Source organism: Neopelma chrysocephalum, unplaced genomic scaffold (assembly GCF_003984885.1).
Source record: "Neopelma chrysocephalum unplaced genomic scaffold, ASM398488v2 Primary Assembly neopelma1_101, whole genome shotgun sequence".
Taxonomy (NCBI): Eukaryota; Metazoa; Chordata; class Aves; order Passeriformes; family Pipridae; genus Neopelma; species Neopelma chrysocephalum.
This window is the reverse complement of record NW_020897764.1, coordinates 1,346,901-1,372,215: the sequence shown is the minus strand read 5'-3', so window position 1 is coordinate 1,372,215 and position 25,315 is coordinate 1,346,901. Positions and strand designations below refer to the sequence as shown.

Below are 25,315 nucleotides of genomic sequence, written 5' to 3'. Positions count from 1 at the left end.
GCTTTCAAGGAACTCAATCATCTGGTTAATGTCTGTGTCGTCCTCTTTGATCCCTTTGCAGGAACATGAAAGCTTCAATCAAGCTGTGAGCAAGAGAAAACCTTATTGTATATTTATAGCAGAAAAAGGGTGAAATACTGGGAAGCAAAGAGTTAATGTCATTTTCCTGCCTAACAGAAAATAGGCTCTTCAAATGACTAATATCCCATCTCATGGAAAATAAAGGATAAAATATCTCGTGGCATTTAGGAACCTTAAAATGCCTGCCGTAGTCCTGATGTCATTTGACATTGAATTTTTATGGCATTCACGGCTTCAGAAAATTTTCATTATTTCATGACATTCGTCACTACCACGTGAAGGAGACGGATGAGAATATTTTTGGCTCCTTCCATTAATAAAGTGCATTACTTGCTGTCCCTTGACCAGGGCGTTCCAGCTTTCTTTTAATACATGGAAGATGACATCTGTAATAGGGATTTATTTCTCACGGTTTCCCCAGAAGCAAATTGTCCATCATGCACACGTGGAACAGCATAAATTAGCACTGACAGTTTTTAAGCTTCAGTTGTAAGATTAATTGACTTAAGGAGGTGGGGGTGGGCATAACCAGCCTCTGGAATCCCACTCACTGAGGTGAGATCCTTCTGAGTTTTGGGCTTGCCAAACTCCTTTTTTTCCTCTAGGGCTCTAAATTTATTTACACTCTCCTTTCCTGTCCCTCATGAACACTTTTTGTTTTATATTGCTTTTGAAACTGGAATAAAAATTGAATAAAACAAGGAGAGGGGTGAGCAGATAGCAACAGATAAAGAGAAGACATCACCACTACTATAAAAAACTCAAAACTGAGCCAGACCTATTATTTATTTGCTGCAATGCTCATTTAAAAGGAAACAAGCAGTTGAGGGCATTTGTTATGGAGGTTTGTTCACTGAGAGCCCTCGACCTGCTCATGTTCAAATGTGCCTTCATATAAAAAAGCAGAATTACCTGGAGGTAATTAGGGTAGGCTCAGGGGAGGCCTCATCACTCTCTGCAACTCCCTCAAAGGAGGCTTTAGCCAGGTGGGGGTCGGTCTCTTCTCACGGGTAACAGGCGACAGGACAAGAGGAAACGGCCTCAAGTTGTACCAGGGGAGGTTTAGATTGGATACTGGGGAAAATTTCCTCACTGAAAGGGTGGTCAGACACTGGACCAGATCTCCCAGGGAAGTGGTGGCCTCACCGTCCCTGGAAGTGTCCAAAAACCGTGTAGATGTGGTGCCTGGGGACATGGTTTGATGGTGGGGTTGGCAGCGCTGGGTTAATGGTTGGACTCGACGACCTTAAAGATCTTTTTCCAACCTAAAGAATTCTGTGATTCTTTTATTCCATAATGCATTTGCAACTGAGGTGCCTCAGTGCCTGTGCCCCACTCCTCTGAAGGGCTGGTGTTGAGAAGGCTTTTTGATCAGCAGCTGAACCTCTCCAGCACCCTCCAGAGCACCCCAAGTCCTGTGTGTGCCGGGATATTCCTGCACACCATGGAGAGCCCTGAGGCTCAAAGCCCACTGTTACCCAGGGCTTGTGGAGTTGCTGTACCTCCTCCTACCCAGAAATGTGCACCTTTTTTCTTGTGGATGTTTCCTGGAATACTGTGATTGCAGTGTCAAAAGATCTAGTGGGAAATTTGTCCTAAAGTTTGACAGCTCTGCTTTTAGTATGAGAAAACAAACAGTTTACAAAAGGCGCCTAATTAAAGGGAATTTGGATGTTAGGAAGGGAGGAATTACCTCTATTTATTAAGGATCAAGGTTTTCACAATTAGAAAGTGCAGGAAGGGGAAAGGGAGATAAGGAAAAAAGGGAGTATTGCCCCAAAAACGGGGTGCAGGATATTTCAGGGCACTGGAAGTGTGGCTTCAATGACTGCAGGCCAAGTGATGTGAAAAACAGCAAATGAAGAAAATGAAGGCTGTGCCTGTTGTGTGGTGTGCTCACACCATGCCATGGGTCCTGCTATGCCATTAAATCCTGAAATATAAAAATATGAAATAACGTAAAACACCAAGCAGAAATTTTACTGAAAGAATGACCTTGTGAGATCATGGCTGGGGCAGAGAAAGCAGGTTTGGAAAATATCTTGTCATGATTACCCCAGAAGTTTTTCCCAGATCTAACCACTTCAGCATCTAGTTTAATGCAAGCTGTAGCTGTCTGCAAGTCTCAAGTGCTTCCCAAGAGCAGTGGGACGGATCAATAACAAAAATGGAACTATTGATGTGCCAGTGGGCTCAGCAGCACCTCCAGTAGAGTAAATGATAAGAAGTGCTGTTGCTTTAATAGCTTCTGCTTGAAAAAATCAGTTTGTGACCATGGAATATGATGAGGAAGAAGCAGGACACTGCTGATCAGAACAGACCTTCCCCTCTGCTCTGGAGGGTGTTACAGAAAAGGGCAAGGGGAGCAGGAGGGGGTAAAATCAAACACTCCTAAGCAATGATTGACCTTATATCTCTTTGTATGAATTCAGGCTCCCATTAAAAGCCAGTAAGAGGTTTTCTTCCACAAAGATGAAAGAGCTAAAACAGCACCTCTAACACAAACTTTCAGACGTGTCTCTGAGTCTGAAGTGTGTGTTTGAAACAGATGAGAGGCAAAAAGAAATTAAGAGAAAAACCTTAAGAGCCAGACATAGACAACAGCCCTCTGCATTTATTCAGTTCAGTGTTTAACTCCTACCCAGATCAAACACCTTTGATAAAGAAAATGTTCTGGTTTTATCTTTGTTCCACTAACTCCTCCCTTGAATAAACCATGTCATTCTTCCACCAGGCCCTTTACTGGTCAGTATAACCCAGTCTGCAAAGTCATTTTGGTTCATGCCTCTTCCACATCATTCCCAAAGGTATTTATAAATCAGGCAATTGAATAAGAAGTTTTGCATGTGTTTGTTCCTGTTCCAGAAATTCTATCCCAGTTAATAACTGGTGTGTGCAGTGTTTTGGTGTAGAACAGCATCTCTCCATTTTCCCCAAGGAAATATTCACTGTGGAACAGAGTTAGATTCTTTGGAGAGGGATATGAGGATGCTGGAGGCAGAGGAAGAACCCTCTGGGCTGTTTGTGTGGGCAGTGGAGGGAAGAAGGTCAAGGCCAGGAGACCCCTTGGAAGGTGCAGCTGATCAGGTCCATCAGGTGGGAGATCCATGACCAAAGGAGAACAGGGCCACTGTCATTGGAATAATGCATGAAAAAGGATAGGGACAGACACTAAACAAAACTAGGTTAATGCTTATTCATCTGTAAAAATGTGGATTGAAAGGTTCTGAGTCTGAGGTAAATACAGTCGTGGACGTTTTGGAGAAAGTAGATAGGGAATGATTGTTTTATGGTCTAATGGAGAAGGGGTACTGAACAAAATTGTCCACAAGAAGGGCAAAAATAAACATATGGAGGATGTTTTAACGCAACATATAAAGAAATTGCAGGGCTGAGAGACCTGGAAGGTACAGGTGAAAGCCACAAGTATAAAGAGATATCAAAATTATTAGAAACAGGTAAGATAAATTCAGAGTATAGAAATAAGATGAAGGCAGTGGTGAGGTGTGTGGGACAGCAGCTCATGTGCAGCCTCCATTGGAGGGAGATGAGAAGATATTCCCACTCTCACAGGGATATGCAAGATACAAAGCCATAAAGCCATTTAGCTGCTTATTCTGCTCTGCTTCCTAGGAAGATTCAACAGTTCTTCATCCAGTTTGGGGGGAAAAAAAAAGTAAGAAAAGAGAAAAGAGTTCTCCTTGTCTCCTGATCAGTGTCACTATTGTCAATTCATTGCTATTTGTCATTCCAACCAAAAAAAAGATAAGAGAGGTGTGTGATAAGAAGAAAAGAAGAGAATTCTCAGAGAACATTTAAAACAATTAGTAAAAGGTGAATATCCAAAAACTGAATTAAAAACAGGAGTGCTTAGACATTTCCATCATGAGTTTACAGCTGTTGGCTTTTTGGTTTGTTTTGGGTTTTGGGTTTTTTTTTACTGTTTTTTTGAAATGCTAAAAGAAAACGTGAGGGGTTCTAAGCAAAACTTGTCTCAAAATTTAGAATCAGAGAACCATGACTGAATAGTTTGGGTTGGAAGGGACTTCAGACATCATCTACTTCCAACTGCTATGGGCAGGGAACCTTCCAGTTTGTTGTTATATAGGAGGAATTTCCTTCCATCTGTCTTTACTACCCAGAGCAGAGAGTTCCTGAACCTGCAAGGGACAAAAAGCTGCTTAGGATGGGTTTGAACCACGTGCCAGGTTTGGTACAACCACACAAGCTGATCACTCACATGGAAACATTCAGATAATTGCTTCCAACCATCAATTCCCTTCCTGGAATAGGCATGCCAGCAAACCACGCAGATTAGGAAATTAGAAAGGGCTTTGTGAACTCCTGAGAAGTGTTTGCTTAAACCTGGAGCAGCTGCTGGGCCAGATGGCACAGTCCTGCCCTACAGCAGACGTGGTACTAGAAGGGTGTAGAAGTGTGTGCAGGAAGTGCAATCTCTGCTCCTGCTTCATGTCCAAGGTCATTCACCCCCAGGGCACACTACAAGCAGGTTTTCAAGAAATACAGGCCAAGAGCTCATCCCAAACCACGTGGCAGTCACATCTTCCTCATGAGGGGAAGGGGGACGGGCCCCAAACTCTGCTCTGTGGGGACCAGTGACAGGACTCAAGGGAATGGCCTGAAGTTGTGTCAGGGGAGGTTTAGGTTGGATATTAGGAAATGTTTCTCCACCCAGAAGGTGGTTGGTTGGGCACTGGACAGGCTCCCCAGGGCAGTGGGCACAGCACCAAGGCTGCCAGAGCTCCAGGAGGGTTTGCACAACTCTCTCAGACACATGGTGGGATTGTTGGGGTGTCCTGTGCAGGGCCAGGAGTTGGACTTTGATGATCCCTGTGGCCCCTTCCAAGTCAGGGTGTTCTGTGAATCTGATACAGTGCCTGAGGAAGAGCTGTGTTTTATTATACACACATAAATGGCAGGGGGTTGGCGCTGGATGATCTTACGGTCCCTTCCAACCCAGCCCATTTTATGATTGTTTGTATAATATTATAGAATCATGGAATGGTTTGAGTTGAGAGGCACCTTTAAATGTCATCTAATCCAATATCCTTGCAATGAGCAGGGACATCTTCAACTAGATCAGGTTGCTCAGAGTCACATCCAACCTGATGACCTTGAATGTTTTCAGGGATGGGGCATCCACAGCTTCTCTGGGCAGCCTGTGCCAGTGTTTTACTCTACTCACTGTGACAAAAACCAAACCATACAGCAGTTTACACTGACTTAGATGATCCATCCTCCCTGGGTGGTGTTTAGGGTGCTGCAGAGTGGCTGATGTTGAACTTGAGAGAAACCCTGCCCTTCTCTCTGGGGCTCAGCCTGAAGCCACTAAAATGTTTGCAGTGCTGTGCTCAGTACATCTGCAAAGAGCAGAGCTCATGGCCTGGGATGGACCAAGAAATGTGGGGAGTTAATTAGACAATTGTGGCTTGTGGTTCTTCTCATGAGCCTTTAAGGCCCTGCTGCAGTAAAACCTCCTGAAAACTGGTTATTCAGGCCCGTGGCTTCACCCCTTGCCTTTCAATAGTGTTTTATGTATTAACTGTCATTAACACCCATATAAATGAGCCAAAGGTCATCTTGCTTCTTATTTACACTTTAATTCCCTTCAGTGGCTTTTATGCCACAGAGTATTTTTGGAATCTGCTTAGTTTCCCATCCTGGTTCTCCTCACTGTAGTCTCTTCAGCTTGTATAAGGATTACTAACTAACTTTTTTTTTCCCCTTTCCTTTCTGCACGGTTACTTTGCTCCCTTTGTTCATCCATCCCCTCCCACCTGGCAGGGAGCCTAATGGAAAGGTCAGCACCTTGTTCCCTTTCCAAACTCATCTTTAAACTCCTTTGTCCTCATACCTGCAAAGAGAAATGACTTCAGTGAAAGAGCTGAGGTGCTGAGGTCCCTCCAGTCGTCTCCCTGTGGTGCTCAGGACTCACACAATCAACTTATTGCACTTTAGCAATTCCTGTGCCTCTGCTGAGCCTGGATATCTCCCACCTTCCATAAAGAAGTGATTTCACTTAATTTGCACTACAATTAAAGCAATTTAGCCCAGTTGCCTTCCCTCCTCCTTGCATTTTCTAGCCACATCTCCATTTCCATAATGAAACACTTTTTTACTGTGAGGGTGACCAAGCACAGGGACAAGTTACCCAGAGAGGGTGTGCAGCCTTCATCCTTGAAGGACTCCAAGAATATCCAAAAGGCATCTGGTCACGCTTCCATTCAACCAGTTTTAGGTGACCCTGCTTGAGCAGGGGGTTTGGGCCAGGTGACCTCCGAAGGACTCTTCCAAACTCAAATGTTCTGTGATTCTGGGCAAGCAGGAAACTGAGTTCTTTTAAGACATTACAAGGTTATTGTTATCCTAAATGAGACTCAGTTGTGGCTTTTTCAAGTGAAACTTTTTGTTATTTATTTTTTAAATGGAAAACTTCATCTTGTTGCTTTTAGGAGCAGATGCCCCAGTCTGACAGTTGGTAACATTTCTGATCAAAATGAAATACAAACCCCACAAAAAGCAGATTGTTTCATGGCTGTTAACTAATACCACCAGAGTGAGGGGACTCTGTTCACCCCAGGGATTTGAACCTTCTTTTTCCACAACCTAGAGAAGAGTCTGGAGCACAAATCTACTGGCAGTAGGGTGCTTTCCATCCTCAGTGAGTCTCCTCCACTCTACATTGGTAATTACATATAATTGAGTTATAAACTCCAGTCTCCTTTCTCATTAATTCTTCAGGAATAGAGTGTAAAAAGTTTTAGCTCCAATCTGAGAGGAAATGAGAATTTGTGGGAAATCTAGTGAACTTCCAAAGGCTGGAGATACCATTTTCAAGCCTGGAAGCACTGTCTGTTCTGATGCTGCCACTTGGGTTTTCGATGTACTTTGTTGGTGCATCATTCTAGGGAAAACTTGTGCTACAAAAATAACGAGAAACAGTCCTGTAAAATGGCACATACAGCTTCTGGTGCTTTGAAAAATTTGCCTTTCCACTGACAAATGATCAGACTTTGTTACCAAAGTCTGGTGGATAAACTGAGAGCGAGGGAGACCACAAGAACTGGCTGGATTTTCACTGGGGGTCTGTGGCAGAGCTTTAAATTGACCTTGAAACATAAAAATCTCAGTTTAATACTTGTCTGAAGTTCACTGTCTGTAAACCTCAGAGTAAGAACTAATCTTCTGAGACACTCTTCCAAATTTTATGGTTTTGTTCAATATAGAAACTAATCTGGTAAACAGTAGTAATTAGAAATGTTGTTTGGTCTGAGGGGAGACATCAGCCATCACTTGAGCCAAAACTGTGGTGAGGAAAAATCTTTATTTTCTAACCTTGTCCTTTTTACACCTCTCAGACACCAGCGAACAAAGATTTCTTGTATCCCACCATGTGGGTGAAGTTGCACATCTAAAAGTGACATGAGCAGCAAAGGGGGGTAGAAAAACTTCTGTGGGAAGTGAGTTTCTCTAAAATCAAAGTAATTACTATTATTATTATTTTTTAATCCCAGTGATGCTGTGTCATTGTGCTTCCCTCTACCTGAGTTCCCCACACCTGCTAAAGTATTAAGACAATTTGAGAGCAGCAAGAATTCTAAAATAATCAAACAATTGTGAGGAAGTGCAATCAAAAAGAAGAAATATGAGAAAATTAAGCTGAAAGAAGCACCCCTTAGTTCACTGATGATAAGAAACAAGGAATGAAAACCACAGTGAAATCTAAAATCATCCCCAAACAGAAAGGAGGAGTTTTGAGCAGGAAACAGGAAGCAATGAAGTTCAGATAATGGGATCCATTGTAATGAAGAAGAAATAACAGAAATTACATAACACCTCAAAAAAAAAAGGTACTGAACAGTCATGTTCTGGATTTTGTTTGCCCAAGATCTCTTACTGTCCCAATGTGAAGCCTGGTCAAAGGAACTGCAAACAGTGACAGTGCAGGAAAAGCCTGAGAAGCAGCACCAAGGTGTGCTGGAGTTGCTTCTTCTGGGACAACTGTGAAAATGAACCTTCAAGAGCTTCCATGGAGTTCAGATCTGTTGTAAAGTCAAATTACAGGGACGAGTTTAGTGTCAAAATCCACCTGTCACGAGGGTTCAACAAGTGACAGAAGCCAGGGGTCAGGCTGCTGCTGATTTCAGAGCAAAACGAGTCCCTGGCTGGGAAGATGTTCAGATGACTCAATTGTCAGAAATTTCTGGAGGTGAAACTCGAATATTTTCATGACTCACAGCTGCAGAATTGATTTGCTCCTGTTTGCAGAGGTTTTCTCACTCTTTGGTGTGCAAAGAACCCCATTGTTGGAAACGTTTGCGAAGCTCTTGAGTTTCACTCATGCCATTTTTCATCTGAGAAGCCAGTTTTGACTGCTGTTTGTTCATTCTGGTTTATTGTACCAGCTTTCCAGTCAGGGGTGACGGTTTTGTGTGATGAGTGGCACCAAAGGAATGCCACAATGATGAGATTCCTGTGAGGTGGGAAGGGTAGGGACTGGTGGTCAGAGAAGGTGCTGGGGGAATTTGCAGTGTATTGTTGAATGTGTTTCTGCTTTGTTATTTCTGTATGGCCAACATGTATCTTGGCCTTTTAGGCTACAAACCTCTCAAGGTAAAGCTTATTCTGATTGCTGGTCCCTCCTCCTTTTGCTGGATTAAGCCAATTTGAGTTTGAGGTGCAGCTGGGACAGGGAGCAGAGGTGTTTTCCAAAGTGAGAAGTGCTTTGTTCTTACAATCCTGGATGGATCAGGAAGCCCAGAGTACCAAAGAGCCACGTGAACTTCAGTTTTGCCAGTTTTGGCTGAAGGAGTGAGATGTCCTTGTGTTAATTAAGGCTCTTTTTAGCTGGTTGGAGGCCTCAGGCAGTCAGGAAATCTCCCTGTCCTTGAGTACACATGTTAAAACAGGCAATACAGGTTGTCAGGATGTGTTTTTTTCTCCCTTCACAGCCAAATTTTGAAGTGTTTGGTTCTCAGACGAAGAGTGCAGTAGAATTCCCAGGAATCACATCTGACCAGGCAAGGTTTGGGTTTGAAGGACCCCATTTAGTTCCCAGGCCCCCAACCTTACCTGCACCATGTGAATTGAGCACTTCATCTGTCCCTGTCTCAGCTTCTCACAAGCACAAATAACTCACTGATCTGCTTGGATAAAATTTTTCCACAAAAGAAGGAAGGAACAAGAAGGAACAAGGCAATGTGACAACAACCCTCTCAAACGATACTGGTGCAGTGCCAACAACAAAGATCTGGGTGCAACTGGCATTATGTACCATGAGAAGAGAAGTTTTGTGGCAACTCAGTGTTAAAATGTACTTTGTTTTTCAGGTCTGCACTTTACAACCCAGTGGGTCCCTCCAGGTTATATGTTCTGTGTAATATGAAAACTTAATAACAGAGAATAAGCATGAGAGTTTTACTTGAAATGTTACAAGAATTGTGCTCTGGCATTTGTATCACGACAGGCAGACATTTGTTTGGTGGAAAGGTGAAAGTTTGTTTTTAAATTGTGGTTTTCTCTTTCCTTCCAGGGAACGTGACCAGGAATTGTACAAGCCAGGGCTGGTCGGATGTGTATCCTGCTCCCTACACCGTAGCTTGTGGATATGATTCCAACAGCACTCCAGGGGAAGAGGTTTGTAAACCTGGATGGGTAGACATCAACATTTAACAGGGATCACTATCAGATGGTCTCCCCATGCCCAGTTTTTTCCATTTCCACTTTGATTCCCCAAGAGAGAAGAGCCCTCTGGAGGATCCCTGGAAGCACAGTTCAAATGCTTGGGCAAAGAAATGATCTTCCCTTTGATTTTATAGAATCATGGAATCATGGAATAGTTTGAGTTGGAGGGACCTTAAAGATCATCTTGTTCCAACCCCCCTGCCGTGGGCAGGGACATCTTCCACTAGACCAGGTTGCTCCAAGCCCTGTCCAGCCTGGCCTAGGACACTTCCAGGGATGGCACATCCACAATTTCTAGGGCAGTGACAGGAAATCAGCACCTGTGAAGATCAGACCAATGTCTATGTGATACCCACACATAACTTCAGGTGCTTCATTTTCCATGGTGAACTTTGAGACAAGCCCTCCACATTCATATTTGTCCTTAAGTCGATAGGGTGATTCCAGTCTTTCTAGGGCAACATTAGGATCAAAAGGGATAAAAAGGATATAACTCACTTGCCATCAGTGCTGCCCTGCTGATCTCAACCAGCTGAATATCTAGAGCACTGTAAGGAACACACATTTCCGTGCAATATTCCTGAATTTTGTAAGGAAATCCTCAAGCTCTCTGGGATATTGTCTGTATATAAATTAGCAATTGCTGACCGAGGTATAAATAGCTTTATGGAGTAGTGTCATTACACAGGGAGGAGTTTGTTATTGGTTTGCTGCACCCTGAGACATGAAGGGTAAAGTCTAAAGAGGGTGACAAGTGTCAGAAGCAAGATTCACCTCACCTAACTCAAAGTTCAGCATCTAATCTAAACTAAACTAGGTCCCCTATAACTGTCACATAGTCAACAAGAGAAAGCTTGTGCTGGGAAAGAATCACATTTCACAGCAATCAGATATTGTAGTGTTTATATTTTTATATAATATGTTTATATCTTTATGTAATATGTTTACATCTTTATATAATATGTTTATATTAAACCTCCTCCCATGTTTGGGGGTTTTTTTTCTGTTTTATGACATGTCAGTTTTTGTCAATGTTGGACATAGGAATCTCAATAATGAATGAATATATATTTCCAGTACCTAAAGGGGGCATACAAGAAGACTGGAGAGGGGCTTTTCACAAGGGCATGGAGTGATAGGACAAGGGGGAATGGTCTTAAGCTGACAGGCTTAGATCAGATATTAGGAAGAAATTCTTCCCCGTGGGGGTGGTGCAGCACTGGAACAGGTTGCCCAGAGATGTTGTGAACTACCCATTCCTGGAAATGTTCAAGGTCAGGTTGGATGGGCCTCTGAGCAACCTGGGATAGAGGAAGGTGTCCCTGCCCATGGAAGAGGGTTGGAACAAGATGATCTTTAAGGTCCCTTCCAACCCAACCCATTCTATAATTTCCTAAGTGGTGAGAGGTCTCTGCTTGTGGTCACACATTCCCAAGGCACTCAGGAGAGGATCTGAACAGAACTGAGGCAGCTTTAGGAGTGAAAGAACACAGAAAATAGCCAAGGGAAAGTTGCACAAAGAATTCCAGGGCTCTTCTGAAGAAAGTCTTAGTCTGCCTTCAAGGTCAGCCACCACTTCACATCCTCAAGTGTCCCATCCCTCAGATCGAGCTGTGTGGCACCAGCTCAGCACCAAAAGCCATTGTCACAGGTCTGCTCTGGGGAGGACTTCCATCCAGAGCCCTGGTTTATGTTCCAGCTGCAGAGGGGATTTGGGAATTCCTGGGACGTGCTTTGGCCACCCGATGCATTGCGGCATTGCCAGAGCGTCGCGTTACCAGGAGAACACGGATTGTGTTCTTTTAATTCTTTCTTAATTATTTTCTCTTGATTTCTGCACTTTTGTTATGCTGTTTAAGTCTAATTTGTGTGAAAGGTGGCTGAGGGGGGTGAACATGCAGTACTAGCCTGGGAGGAAGAATAGTTTTTTGGTGGTGGTGCATTGGCTGTCAGTTTGGGGAGGAAGAAGTAAAGGGAACAGAAAAAAAGAACAGCAGGTTGTGTGGGACAGACTGATAACATTCCATGTGTAGAACACTTCATGAACTCTTGGGCTCAAGTTTGGGCCAACATGTCTGGCAACTGAACTTTACATCAGTGTTTCTCTTCTTTTTCTCTTACAAATGGAAATGTTTCCCATTGTAAACCAAGGTACCAAGGGACAAATGTTGAGGTTACTGAACAGAAACCAAGATGATTCTTAATTATTCTCAATTTAACATCTACCTGAAATAATTGTTATTATCACATTCCTGTGAAATTAAGCAGAAGCTTTCAGAAGTCAGAGAGGCAATGATGAAATTGCCTAATTTCATTCTGTAAATTGGTCTAGGTCTTCAGCTAGAATCCAGGCATCCTGCCATGCATGGCCTTCACTTACCTAAATCCCTCTTTTTTCTGCTAAGAATATTTTAGCAATCTGAACCCTGAGTGAAACTCCAATTCCATTGATGATCTTGGGTCAAATTCTCTGGTTTGATATCTGTAAAGCAGGAACTGGTTGTCATTAGCAAGTGCAAATGAAGAGTGAGAAGTCATCATGTGCTGTTTCCAGAACAGAGATGACCCTATGTGCTACAGTACAGCTGAATTCAGAACCATCCCTCTCTACTCAAGAAAGATTGGTCATCATGGAATATAAGGGCAGGGAATTGCTTGTTGAATAACACCAAGAACTTTCCTGCTCCTGGGAATAACTCTAAGAAGCAAGAGACCTATATCTGTATTCACACTGGAGAGTTTCCATCCACCACCCCACTGCTGACATCCCCTGTGATATCCCTTAATTTCCTTTCCCCCATTTCTCTGCCCTCCTAAATACAGTGTGGGACAACCTCTTCCTCAAACACAGTCCCCTACCACAAGCTCCCTCCTTCTGCTGGCCAGGTCTTTGCTGGACACATTTCTGCTCTGGTGCCATCAAGAAGGAAACTAAATAATGAGAGAAAGATGAAACCAAGAGGAAGGAGGTTGACTGCTTTTACTGGAAAAGTCTCAGCTGCCTTTGAGATCCCAAACTACAATAAGGCTGGAAAGAAGACTTTATTTAGGTAGCTTTGAGTGTCTTGTTTTAACCCCCCTCCAAGCTGGCTTGTGCAAATGCTAAAAGATTGCTACTCCTCTCAGCCCCACTGGTTCTCTAAAGCACCGAGTACTTGTCAAGGCCTGTGAAAATAACATATAAAAGTGCTATATAAAAGTGTCTCAGCATTATTGAAGAGCATTTCTCCAAACAAGGTTGGGTTTAGATTTTCTGTCTAAACTGCTCTTTGTGGTTTTGGTTGGTTGTTTTTTTTTATTGAAAAGGAGGACAAGGAAGGCAGAGAAGGGTCAGTCAAGGGCTGGAAAAAAATGACATTTTCCACAAACTGAATTAGATTCTCATAAAAACTTAGATTTTTCATTGATAAAATAAATGTCTAAATACTTTTATCTTTTGTCCTTTATTTAAGCTGAAAATCAGAATGTATTGATTTAGAGTTTTGCTAGAAAGCCTTGGAGAACTGGAGTTTTGCTGCCTTACTTCCCCATTTTGTTTAGAACGGGATTCCCTGTTGGAATCATGTCCCATGCTCAGGGATTCCCTCTGTGTCCTGTCAAAGAGAAAAGCCACGAACCAATTTCCAACTTAATGTATATTTCTGAATTAACTTCTGTGTGATTTCAGTGAGAATGTTTTAAGTTACTTGCCTAAACACAACGTGCAACTTCCACAAAAACAAACCAATTTCCCAAGCAGTTCTGCCCTCAAACTTCCTTAATAAGCTTAACAAGCTCGTCCTCCCCACGTCAGCGGTGATGTGTCAGTGTGCTCTTTAGCTGAACATTAGTCATTCTTGTTCCACAAGGTTCTAACCATGTAGCTGTCTCTGCAAGTGTCAAACCAGGCTCCTTCAGCAGGAACATTTCCCTGGTGTAACTCCAGCCTGGTTTTGGAGTGATCCAAGCTCTGCTGCAACCGGACGTGTTCTTATTCACACCGGTGATGTTTGAGTCGTGTGCTCTGCTGGATGTGAAGGAGTTTTTTTAAGAGGATGGAGAAGGATGATTTCCTTGTCTCACCAGTCAGTGGTGCTGTATTTAGGAATGCATTTTGGCAGCTCGTTGAAAGACCTGTTTTGCCTCTTTCCTCTCCCCCCAGCAAACGGCATTCTATGGCACGGTCAAGACCGGCTACACCATCGGACACACCTTGTCCCTCATTGCCCTCACTGCTGCTATGATCATCCTGTGTCTCTTCAGGTAAGACCATGAGCAAAAAAGGCACTCAAAAGGATATAGAGGCTGTTAAAGTTATAGACTTTATAGGCTGTGAGTGTTACAGATAAATGCCAAAAACTTCTGTCACATCTGAGTTGGATAGTGGAGGAAAGTTCTCCTGTCTTTTGGTACCTCTGTTTTTTAGAACGTGATTTGTGGCCTTTGTGTGAGAGTTATAACCCCAAATGCAATTATTTAAATGGATTCATCTCACTTAAGGTAGATTTTTACATGATGGATCCCTGTATTAGAGGTCATTATTCCACAAACCTGTTAAGTCCACAGAGTCCTAGTCAGATATATGGATACTATGGAATTTCTACTCAAAGTAGGTATTCAAAATTGTACAGATTAAGCACACTCCAAATCTACCCAGAATCACCAAATCCTAGAATGGTTTGGGTTGGAAAGGACCTTAAAGATCATCTTGTTCCAACCCACTGCCATGGGCAGGGACACCTTCCACTAGCCCACGTTGCTGCAAGCCCCGTCCAACCTTGGACACTTCCAGGGATCCAGGGGCAGCCACAGCTTCTCTGGGCAGCCTGTTCCCTCCCAAAGCCTATTTCAGAAACACTTCCTGCTGTAGTTTTATGGCAAGACAGAAACACCCAGAGCCATTTGAGTCATGCTGGTGGCTCTGAGATGTGCACAGGGGTAGCAGATACAATGCAGGACCTTCGGGAGACCCAGGCCCTTATGGACTGATGGGCAGATACTCTGCAGCTTATCAAGTGCCATTAGAAGCCCAGACTGCAGCAAATTAATTAATCCTCAGTCTCTTGTTTATAAATGAATCAGGCATCTAAATTGGGGTGCCTCCAATGAAGAGGTCTGAATATAAGTTATCTCCCATTATAAAGTTGTTTTTGTAGAGGAAGAACAGCAAAGATCTGTTCAGCAAAGATGTGGTTCCACCTCCTCCTGTAGGAAAGAGCTTATATTCTAGGGTATAACTCTCACACTTAGACCAAGATTGGCCTCACCTTTCAAGAACTTTGCCCTTCACCCATGTGTTCTCTCCTCTCACAAGGGAGGAGTGAATCAGACCCAGATTATCTCAACAAGGTACAAGGTGCCAGGCTGATGAAACTGTGGAGGTTCACGCTGCTCCTCTGTGGGAAACAGAGTCATTTGACTTCCCTTCGCCTGCAAGTAGAGAGAGCTCAGCTCAGTCACATTATCATGCCATCAGCCCAGATCAGGAGCACAACCTCTGCCACGGCACAGGGACTCATTAGGAGCTGCTAATTTGATTGTGCTGCTGAGCGAGGTCTGTTGTGGCTCTGGTGTCTGTACCAAGCACCCATCTGCAGAGTATTGGGCTCTTCACATAGCTGGTGTAAAGTCCCACTTGAAAAAAAAACCAAAAACCTACTTGATCAAAATTCATCTTCAGAATGTGTGTTTAACCAAATGCTGGCTTTTCTCTGAAGAATATTCCCCCCTCTCATGCCAATAAGATTAATATACACAATAAAGTAAAAAGAAATGTAATTATTGTGCAGGATACAAGTCTACATTTATTGCCAATTTCATCATTTGTATTTTAAAATAATATTTTATTATATATAATTTCTTTTTTAACTACTTTGCACTTTTTTTCAGATATGCCATTGATGAATAACTTTTACTTCACATTCTTGAGATACTGTGAGCTTAACAGAAGAAATACAATTCTCAGACATAGATTATTATTTTAATACGATTTTAAATATTTTTTTTTTATTTATCAAATTGACTACCAGAAGTTTCACCCAGTCTATGCTTTGAACTAGATGAATTCTGGTGGTGTTCTCAGTATCATTAACAACCAGTATTTTTTAAGTCATAATATAGTTCATGTTGCTCCAGAAAGCCTGTAATATGTGTTAATTTTGGCAACAGATGCTAAGAATTTATTTCCCTTCTTGAACAAACATTTCACTTTGGAAATAATGATTGCAGTACAAACATTCTGTAGAAAACAGCCCCTTATTGTGAGCACAGGCTGCTCAGTGGAAAACATTTCTTTTCCAGCAGAGAGCAGTGGGATGGACCTGTTTTCTGTCATTCTGTATTTGGTCCTGCTTTTCTGAGTAATGAAAAAGCAGCAGCACTGCTGCAAATATGTGGATCACCACGTTTTGTGGATTTAAAAAGGCTTAAGTGGATTTGTGGTGATGTACATCAGAACAGAGCCTGTCTCAGGGATTCTGATGTTTAATTGTAACTCCATGTCTTGACAGAAGACACATGCAAATAGGTAAATAACCCTTTTGAGAAGCCTGGCCTGGCTATTCAGAAATGTTTCATCTCTTCCCGACAGAAAACTACACTGTACTCGAAATTATATTCACATGCATCTCTTCATGTCCTTCATCATGAGAGCCATTGCAGTCTTCATCAAAGATGTCATCCTGTTTGAAAGTGGAGAATCCGAGCACTGCTTTGTGAGTTCAGTAAGTAGCCTTGCACTTTGAAGTTTCCACCTTATTCTGTTGCCCCTCTTGAACAATTCACCAAAAATTACATTGCAAATGCACGAGAGACAGGACTTCGGGAAGGTTTCGGGGGGGGGGTTTTCTTGTTTGAAAGAAAAGATATGATTGCTGGAGTTTAGTTTTTATGGAAAGGGAATAAATTGATTATCAGAATCAAAAATTTATAGGCGTCTTGTCCCCTTGTGAGGTTGGACTCACTGATCTTAGAGGTGTTTTCCAACCTTAACAATTCCGTGAAGTCAAACTCACAACTGAAGCTCTACAAGATTTTGGGGTTCCTCTCAGCCTGGTGTCCATCTCCCAGCCACATGCTAATATTTGGATATCCTGGTCCAAGGAGACTGGCAGTGCTGTGTTTTGGGATTCAATAACACCTTTCCCTCCAGAGTCAGACCCAGATTCACGTAACTAACTCCAGGTATCCTTGGGGTAGGTGCCTGTACATGAGTGTGTAAAGTGCAACCATAGTCAGTCAAGCTCTAATTAATATGTTCACTGGAGCCTGGAGAGCTATTCACCTCATTTGGAATAAGGCACCAGGATTTGGATGGCTCCCTGGGCTCCAGTGACCCCACCTCTGCAGGAGTTTGGGCAGGAAATCCATGTGTAGACATCATCAGCTATTTTTCACCTGGACCTGTCTCCCACGCTCTCTGTCTGCAGCTGTGAGATTTCCCTACTGGGATGATAAACAAGGGGAATAAAGGAGTTGGGATTTTATTTTTTTTTCACTTTCAATGTTATCAGCTGGAGCAAACATTGAGGAGGGAGAAGGGCTTTTTATCTGAAGGCCATATTGATGTAAGGGGACACGGGGACACCAGCCGTGAATGAATTTAAGCAGGAAATTGAAATCACCAAAACGAAGAGATGTGATCACAAATCATCCCCAAAAAAAAAAAAAAAAAAAGAAAAGAAAAAAAGAACTCTCCATAGCAAATTCATAACATTACATTATGCTTATAACATAATATTATGCTTGCTGGCAGTAGCAGGAGACTGGGCACAGCAACCCAGCAAATCCCTTCTGGACCTATTTTTCTGTGTCACACAGCACCAAAAAAAGATTCTCTTCCATCCACCCAGTTTATTCCTTGCCTTCTGGCTTTTCTGTATCCTAACCCTGAGTCCTGTCCCTGCTGTTACAATGAACTTTCTGCTCCAGCATCTCTCAGTTGCAACCTCCTTACAGCTTTTTCCAAGAACTGTCTGCAGCGGGAAGTGTTCCCTTTGGAATGTCCCTCTGTGCTTTTCCCTCCCAGAGGTTCACTGGGATCTGTGTTCTTGTAACTGGTTTTTCCTGGGAGAGTCCATGAGTGGTTAGAATGACATGGAAACTGGAATGAAAAAATCCACTGATGCCAGTTGGCAGAGGAGCCAAGAACCCAACAGAATATGGAGTTTGAACTAATCCCTCACCCCTCGGGGGATTTGCACTGGGTTGTGACTGGGACACGACCACAGAGAGCTGTGTGAGAGGTGTTTCCATCCAGAAACAGAAATACAGGGATTTTCCTGCAGAATCCACAGCTCCTGGAAGCCACTGTGCTTTCAGGTAGACCCATGGTGTATGTTTATCCCCATCAGAGAACTTTTATGTTAAACACCAGCTCAGGGTGAATGGCTGGATGATACACAAGGGTTATAAAATTGTGTGGAACAAATCTGTCTCTGCTGCACAACCCCTTGCGAAATCTGCACAACCTGTCTTGAACCAACCTTACAGACAAACCTTTAAGTCATAGTGAAAAAAACACCTACATAAAACACAGTCAAAATGCCTTTCCTAACATTCATCTGTTTGGAGAAATAGTTACAAAACCCATTGTGTTCCTGTGGGTTTGGTTGGGTTGGCTTGGCTTAAGTTTTTACTTTGAAACTGCAGGATAAAGTTTGACTTGGGAGACCTGGGGACTAATTCATGAACCCAGGACTTTATACACAGTTTCCTGAAGGTTTTGTGTATAGTGGCTGGATGTGGCCTTGAGCTTGTTCAGTCTGAGGAGTGATTTGAACAAACAGTTCAATTTTGTGGTTAAAAACAGGGCAAACCCAAAGCAATAAAAGTGTTCTATTGGAAGAGAAAGTACCACTCTTAGTTCCTCCAAGGAATAAAAAGATAAAGACACCCCCCTCCCCTCCCAGAATAGATTTAGGGCTGTGAAATTCAAATAAACAGAGGCCTCTCCCAGCATTTCTGATGAAGGGACCAAATTCCTGAATTTGGTATTACCTGTAGCAGTAAGAAGATTTAAAATTATGTTTTATGCATCCACCATACAAAAATATGTTAAGCTCTCCAACAAATATGTTCATGTTTAAATCAACGGGGAATTGCAATACAATAAGGTGTATATGCAATTGAAAAAAAAAACCAACTTTTTCATAGGTTTTACTGCATTTTTACTTCATTTTACCTCATGTGGGAAACCTCAGTTATGGTGTTAACTCATTTTAAACTCAAATAGTTTTGGATTACCATTGAGTTCAACATGAACACCCTGAAAAATTAAGTTTGTTGGGCATTTCTATGGAGCCTGGGAATGTGGCTGTAAGCATTTCAGGGTCAATGTAGCCAAAATATGTGTGATGAGCATCACTGAGTCCTCATGTGAGCCAGCACATGCACCATGCACTGGGTGATGTTTTCGGAGTGATGTGTGGCACCCAGAGCCTCCAGGAATTCCTTGATCCTACTTTCTTGATAAATCCTCTCCTGGGGGAGAGAAAATTCCTGCTGGTTGGGTGAAAAAAATCACCCTGTTTTCATTGGGCAGAAACCCCAAGTTGGTAAGCAGGGCTTGTTTTCATGCCTAAATATGACAGGTTTAAATGGTCACTGAACCCAGGACCTGCTCGAGGTCTTTGTCCCACACCAGGGAAACTCAGCATCGGTGGCTTTACAAACACCCCTCACACTTTCTCCTCTTCTCAAGTGTCCAAATCTAACAGACTTGTTTCTAGGCACGGTGTGGGTCACTTGGCTCATGTAGAAGTATTTAGACCAAAAGCCCACTGTGGGATCTTCCAGTGGCAAACAAAGCACTGCAGGGACCTTGAATTTTTGTCGAGGGGTGGAACCAGCAGAGGGGTCTGATGGCCACACACAGCACGTTGCCCGAGGTGCCAACGGCCCTGAGTGGACCAAAAACACTTTTTCCCCTCTCTGTCAAGCCTTCAGTGACAAAATACATCTGTAATTATGAGTGACTGAATCATCCTGTTGTCTTCAAAGGCTTAAAAATAGGCTTTGTGCTCAACTATGTTAGTCTGGGCTATGAGCACTTGGGTGCTGAGATGATCAGGCTCAGAGGGCTCTGTGGAACCACCCACTTGGACTTCTCCAATAACTGTCCATTTTTGATTCATTCAGGTTATGTTCTGTCTCAGTAACTGGCCATTCCTGATGGAAAACTCGCCCCCTGTGGCTTTGTTGCATCCAACAATTGCTCATACTGTGGGGAAAATTGCGTTTTCCTGCCTGGATTTGCCTTTACCTTTTTTGGGGTTTTTTTTCACTGCCAGGCTCAAGAGGCCTCCTCAGAAGGTTTAGTTTTTCACACTCATTTTCTTAGGTCTAGTGACTTTGTGTCTTGGCATTCCCACACTTTATCTTCTCCTTTCCTTGTCTCCCTGGGGAACACCCTGTGAAACACAGCAGCCAAAACAGCAAACCTGGTGGAAGGATTGAACTGAACACTTCAGTTGTTGTTTCATTTGATTTTTTTGTGGGTTTATGGGTCGGTTTTTATATAGTTTCATTACTCTCATGTCTGGATACCATAATAATGATGAACTTCTTACATTTCCAATCTTGCTGAACACAAAAAAGCCAACAGTTTGCCATAAACAAAGATCCAATTCTACAGATTAAGCTCAGGCTCGAGTTTTGAGCTCTGCAAATTTGCTTTTGCTGAAGATTCAGCCAAAGGGAGATCACATCATTTATCTTTTTTTGCTGTTGTGTTCCAGTAAGACAAAAACTTCCAACAAAAAAAAAGGAAGTTGGGACTGCAGCAACTGTGAACTTACACGCATATCTCATATTTTCAGAGTGAAATATTGGGGGTTTCCATATGAACTCCCACAGGCCGAACTGATAGGAGCTCCAGGCCCCAAAATGAACTTTATTTATGGAAGTTGAAGACAGAGACATTTTCTTTTCCAATGCACCCTCATCAGATCCATCTGGGAGGAGCATGATATTCAGGCTCATGGAGAGATGGAAGAATAGAAATCTTTTTTATGCAGTTGTGTAAAAGTGAAGCAAATATTAGAGACTCAGCCATTTTATTGGGTTATATCCTTTAGGAAAGGCTGTTCCCACCTACACAGAGGAGGGATGAGCTCTTTAACAGCATCTGCTCAACTTTAGGTGGCTTGGGGAGAAGAGCAGAGCTCTGAAGACAGTGTGATTCTTCCCTTTACTTTAATTAAAGTTGGGTCAGTCCCCAAAACGTGTAAATACATCAGCTGACCCTGTTTTCAGTAGCTCAGCCCATTTCTGAAGAATTGTACCCCTTCCACTGGGCTCAGTGGGTCCAGCCAGGCCCAAAGGTGCTGCTGAGATCAGGAGGTACCTTACAGTCTGTCCTGCCATGGAACTGATGCCAATGTGACATGAGATCCACCTTGTTTTGGGAGGGAAACATTTGGTTTCCATCCCAAGGAGCAGCACAAGGAGAAAATGAAAAAATCACTACTTATGGAAAGTATTGGTTTCCCACTGTGTTTTTCTACTCATGTATGACCTGGAGCCCCTCACCCTGTCCACAAATGCCTGTGAAATCCAACCAAATGGTTCCTGTTGGCTTCAGGAAATACAAGTTCCAATGGACTTGTTGTCACAATGCAGACCTGACACACCCATCTCCTCAGTCTTTATTTTGACCATCAGATTAGATAAAGAGATTTGTATCTTCCAGGCAACTGCTGTGGACTGTTATCCACATATCTGGTGATCTCTTCACGTCTGCTGATCACTCCAAATCTACTGATCTCTCCCTATCTCCTGATCACTGCTGCAATCTCAAGGTTTACTGCAAACAAGGGGGGGAGGAATAAAAAGGAAAAAAAAAGAAAAAAGCCTTAGAGAATGCTCCTGTAAATAATATAAAGAAGTAAAAAAACAACAGAAAGAAAGCTTGGGGAAGGAATGGGGACATCCTGAAAATAACCCAGGAAGGAAGGCAGGAAGTCAGACTATGGAAGAGCTCTGGAGGAGGAACTTTCATTGCTCAAGTGACTCTATCACGGCAGTGCCCCAGTCACGGGCTGGCACCTTAAAGCAAAGCAGTAGTGATAAAAATGAGAGAAAATGTGCAAAGTGTGAGGAAGGGCATAGTTAAAACTCTGTTCACCCTCTCTCTTTACTTGCTGCCTTGTGGTTGACTTGTCTTACCACTGAAGATGTGAAGTGCCATTATTCTGTGACTGACGAGAACAAAACAGGCACAGTTCACCCATTCACCGAGAAAATTCTATTTTTACATCTCAGCTCAACTCTGAGTCACCTGGAGCACAGGCTAGACCAGCCAGAGCTAATCACCATCTCAGAAATACTCCCAAGACTGCCCCCAAAAATCAAATGACTGTTCCTGAGAGACGAACTCGAAAGGCTGAGTCCCTCAAAGGCTGAGAGTTACAGAACCCCTGTTAAAATGGGTGAAGAGAAGTGCTTAAATAGCTTTGAGGGTCACAGTCAGGGGGCTTAAACTTGCTTCTAATGTGAGGAAAAGCAGACAGAAGAGCTTCCTACTGAATCCAACAGGATAGCACTGTATTTAAGGAAGCCTGTGTGGGAGGTGGGAAAGGCATAAAGGGCAGTCATGTGGACCATGTTTTTTGTTGGTGTGAACTGGTACAGCTCCATCTATTTTAAAGCACTTCTCAAGGTTTCTGCAGTGCAGGATCTGACCCTTGTAAATCCTCACCTTAACCCTGGGAGTGTCCAAGGCCAGGTTGGACAAGGCTTGGAGCAACCTGGGATAGCAGAAGGTGTCCCTGCCCATGGCAGGGGATTGGAACTGGATGAGCTTTAAGGTCCCTTCCAACCCAAACCATTCCAGGATTCTCTAAATGCCTTGCTATTTTCAGCTGGCACTGAGGAGGTGAAAGCACAGGGAAAAAACAGGTTTATCTCTTGGGACTTTGGGTTCCATATAGGTTGAGCTATTGCTGGAGAAATGATGCTCTAACCAGAGAAATAATAATCTATCCAGATGCACTAGTTGGGAACTACTCAACTAGTCCAGCCTTATTCCAAGTGGAATGAAGGCCCAGGAAAGAGATAGAGATTGATCCCAATGGCTTCTTCCAAATGTCTCCATTCTTCCACAGTCTTGATGGGAGCAGGCAAGACTCACCTTGTTGAAGCAGAGTGAGTGTGCCTGTGTGTGTCTGCACAGGAGTGGCACTTCTGCTTTATGAAAGTGGTGACAAATCACCGAGCTCAGACACAAATCCAGGTTATAATGGCTTCATAAATTGCCCAGTGACAGCTGACATGGAGAAAGTATTCCAGTGTGTGCTCTCAGACAACGATGGGTGCATGGAAATGTAATGGATTGTGACCTGGAGGGAAGCAGGTTAAGATAAGTGGAATATTTTGCCATTGCCAAGGCTTAAGAGCTTTCTTGCATAATGTTTCTGGGGCACCAGTGGTGCAGAGCAAGATGTTAACAGGGAAAAATGTGTGTTTGGGGCCTCTTATCCCTGTGCCTGAGATAGAGGGTCACTGTGAATCCACTTAAGTTGATCTATCTCTACTGTTAATAATATATTTTAAATACTTAGACTTGAAGCCACAAAGGGCTCAAGGTCCATCATCAAGACATAAGATGATGATTCCCATGAAGGTCTTTTATTTGACCTGAGAGATGACAAATTGTTTTAACTGAGACTTTTAACTTGACAATTTAGGCCCTCACAAACCGAGGTCTACGGGCCTCAATCATAGACCACTTTGTTTCTATCAAGTGGCATTTTAAGAATTTCTTTAATCACATTTATTTATTCATTCATCTCATTCATTTATATTGTTAAGTCCTTAACACCCAAAATTTCTGTGCATCTTCCAGGAAAATTTGAAGAGTCACCCTCTAGTGCAGCAATTTATTATTTGAAGTTATTTGCTTGTCAAGCTCCATGACTGGGAGGGAAGGAAGGAGACAAAGGCACCCAATTGATTTAGGAGTTTTCTTGTTTGAATAGACCTCAATTCCCTTTCATGGTAGAACATAAACTTTGTGGGGCTGTTTTATTGCTAATCTGTTTGACTCTAGTGTAGAGCTGCAATTAAATTGAGGGAAGAAATGAAAGTGATGGCTTTTTGCCAAGCACTCTGGTTTGTTTGTTTTTAATTTGCTTTTTTTCTGCTGTTACACAAAAGGTTAAGTGTACTAAGCCTAAATTAGCTCTTTTTCCATTTCTTTTTCTCTTTATTTTTCATTTTCTTTTCCTTTCCCTTTTTTCTTTTTCACTTTTTCTTTTTTTCTCTGCTTTTTCTCTTTTTCTTTTTCTCGTTCTCTTTTCTTTTTCTCCTTTTCTTTTTGTTTTTCTCCTTTACTTTTTCTTTTTCTTTTTTCTTTTTCTTTTTTCCTTTTTACTTTACTTTTTTCTTTTCTTTTTTCTTTTTCTTTTTTCCTTTTTTCTTTACTTTTTTCTTTTCTTTTTTCTTTTTTCTTTTTCTTTTTCTTTTCTTTTTCTTTTTTCTTTTTCTTTTCCTTTTCCTTTTCCTTTTCTTTTTCTTTTTCTTTTTCTTTTTCTTTTTTTTCTTTTTCTTTTTCTTTTTACTTTTTCCTTTTTTTCCTTTTTACTTTACTTTTTACTTTGCTTTTTTCTTTTCTTTTTCTTTTCCTTTTCCTTTTTCTTTTCCTTTTTCTTTTTCTTTTTCTTTTTTTTTCTTTTTCTTTTTCTTTTTCTTTTCTTTTTCTTTTTTTTGCTTTTTACTTTCCTTTTTACTTTGCTTTTTTCTTATCTAAATTTTCTTTTACGCTGCCCAGAAGACACGACCTGTGGGAAGGGCTGCTGAGTGACTCAGCTGCTTCTGCCCACAGCAAGGGCTGATCTTGTCCCCAGCCTGGTCAAAGAGGTTTCCTCAGTCTTATTTAAAAGCTATTTATAGATCCCTCTCATGATCCTACTGCTGAGACACACCTGGAGGATTGGGGGACACTGGGCAGGCATTGCCTGCTTTGGAGATACTGAAATTAAGGTTTTCCAGCACAGGACAAACCCAAACCTACATCTCCAGACTGTAGTTCCATTTTAGACACTCATCTCAGAGACATAACTAAAGGGAAAGGAAAAGGGAAAGGAAAATAGGAAAAAGAAAAGGAAAACGAAAAAAGGGAAAGGGAAAGGGAAAGGGAAAGAGAAAGGGAAAGGGAAAGGGAAAGGGAAAGGGAAAGGGAAAGGGAAAGGGAAAGGGAAAGGGAAAGGGAAAGGGAAAGAAAAGGGAAAGGGAAAGGAAAAGAAAAGGGAAAGAAAAAGGAAAAAGGAAAATAGGAAATGGGAAAATAGGAAAAGGGAAAGGGAAAGAGAAGGAAAAGGAAAAGAAAAAGGAAAGAAAAAGAAAAAGATACATGAAAAAGATAAAGAAAAGGAAAAGAGAACAGGAAAAAGGAAAAGGAAAGAAAAGGAAAAGAGAACAGGAAAAAGGGAAAGGAAAGAAAAAGAAAAAGAAAAGGAAAAAAGAAAAAGGAAAAGGAGAAAAGAAAAAGAAAAAAAAGAAAAAAGAAAAAAAAAGAAAAAAGAAAAGGAAAAAAGAAAAAGAAAATTAAAAA

General features: G+C 42.2%; 1 protein-coding gene across 2 annotated transcripts in view; it reads left to right on the top strand.

Moving 5' to 3' along the window:
* VIPR1 (vasoactive intestinal peptide receptor 1) overlaps window positions 1-25,315 on the top strand; it is a 109,405-nt gene that overhangs the window by 57,617 nt on the left and 26,473 nt on the right. For both annotated transcript variants that reach the window (XM_027695490.1, XM_027695491.1), the window contains exons 4-6: window positions 9,635-9,738; window positions 13,928-14,028; window positions 16,355-16,487. In XM_027695490.1, the coding sequence (XP_027551291.1) occupies window positions 9,635-9,738; window positions 13,928-14,028; window positions 16,355-16,487 (338 nt within the window). The remainder of the gene's footprint in view (window positions 1-9,634; window positions 9,739-13,927; window positions 14,029-16,354; window positions 16,488-25,315) is intronic.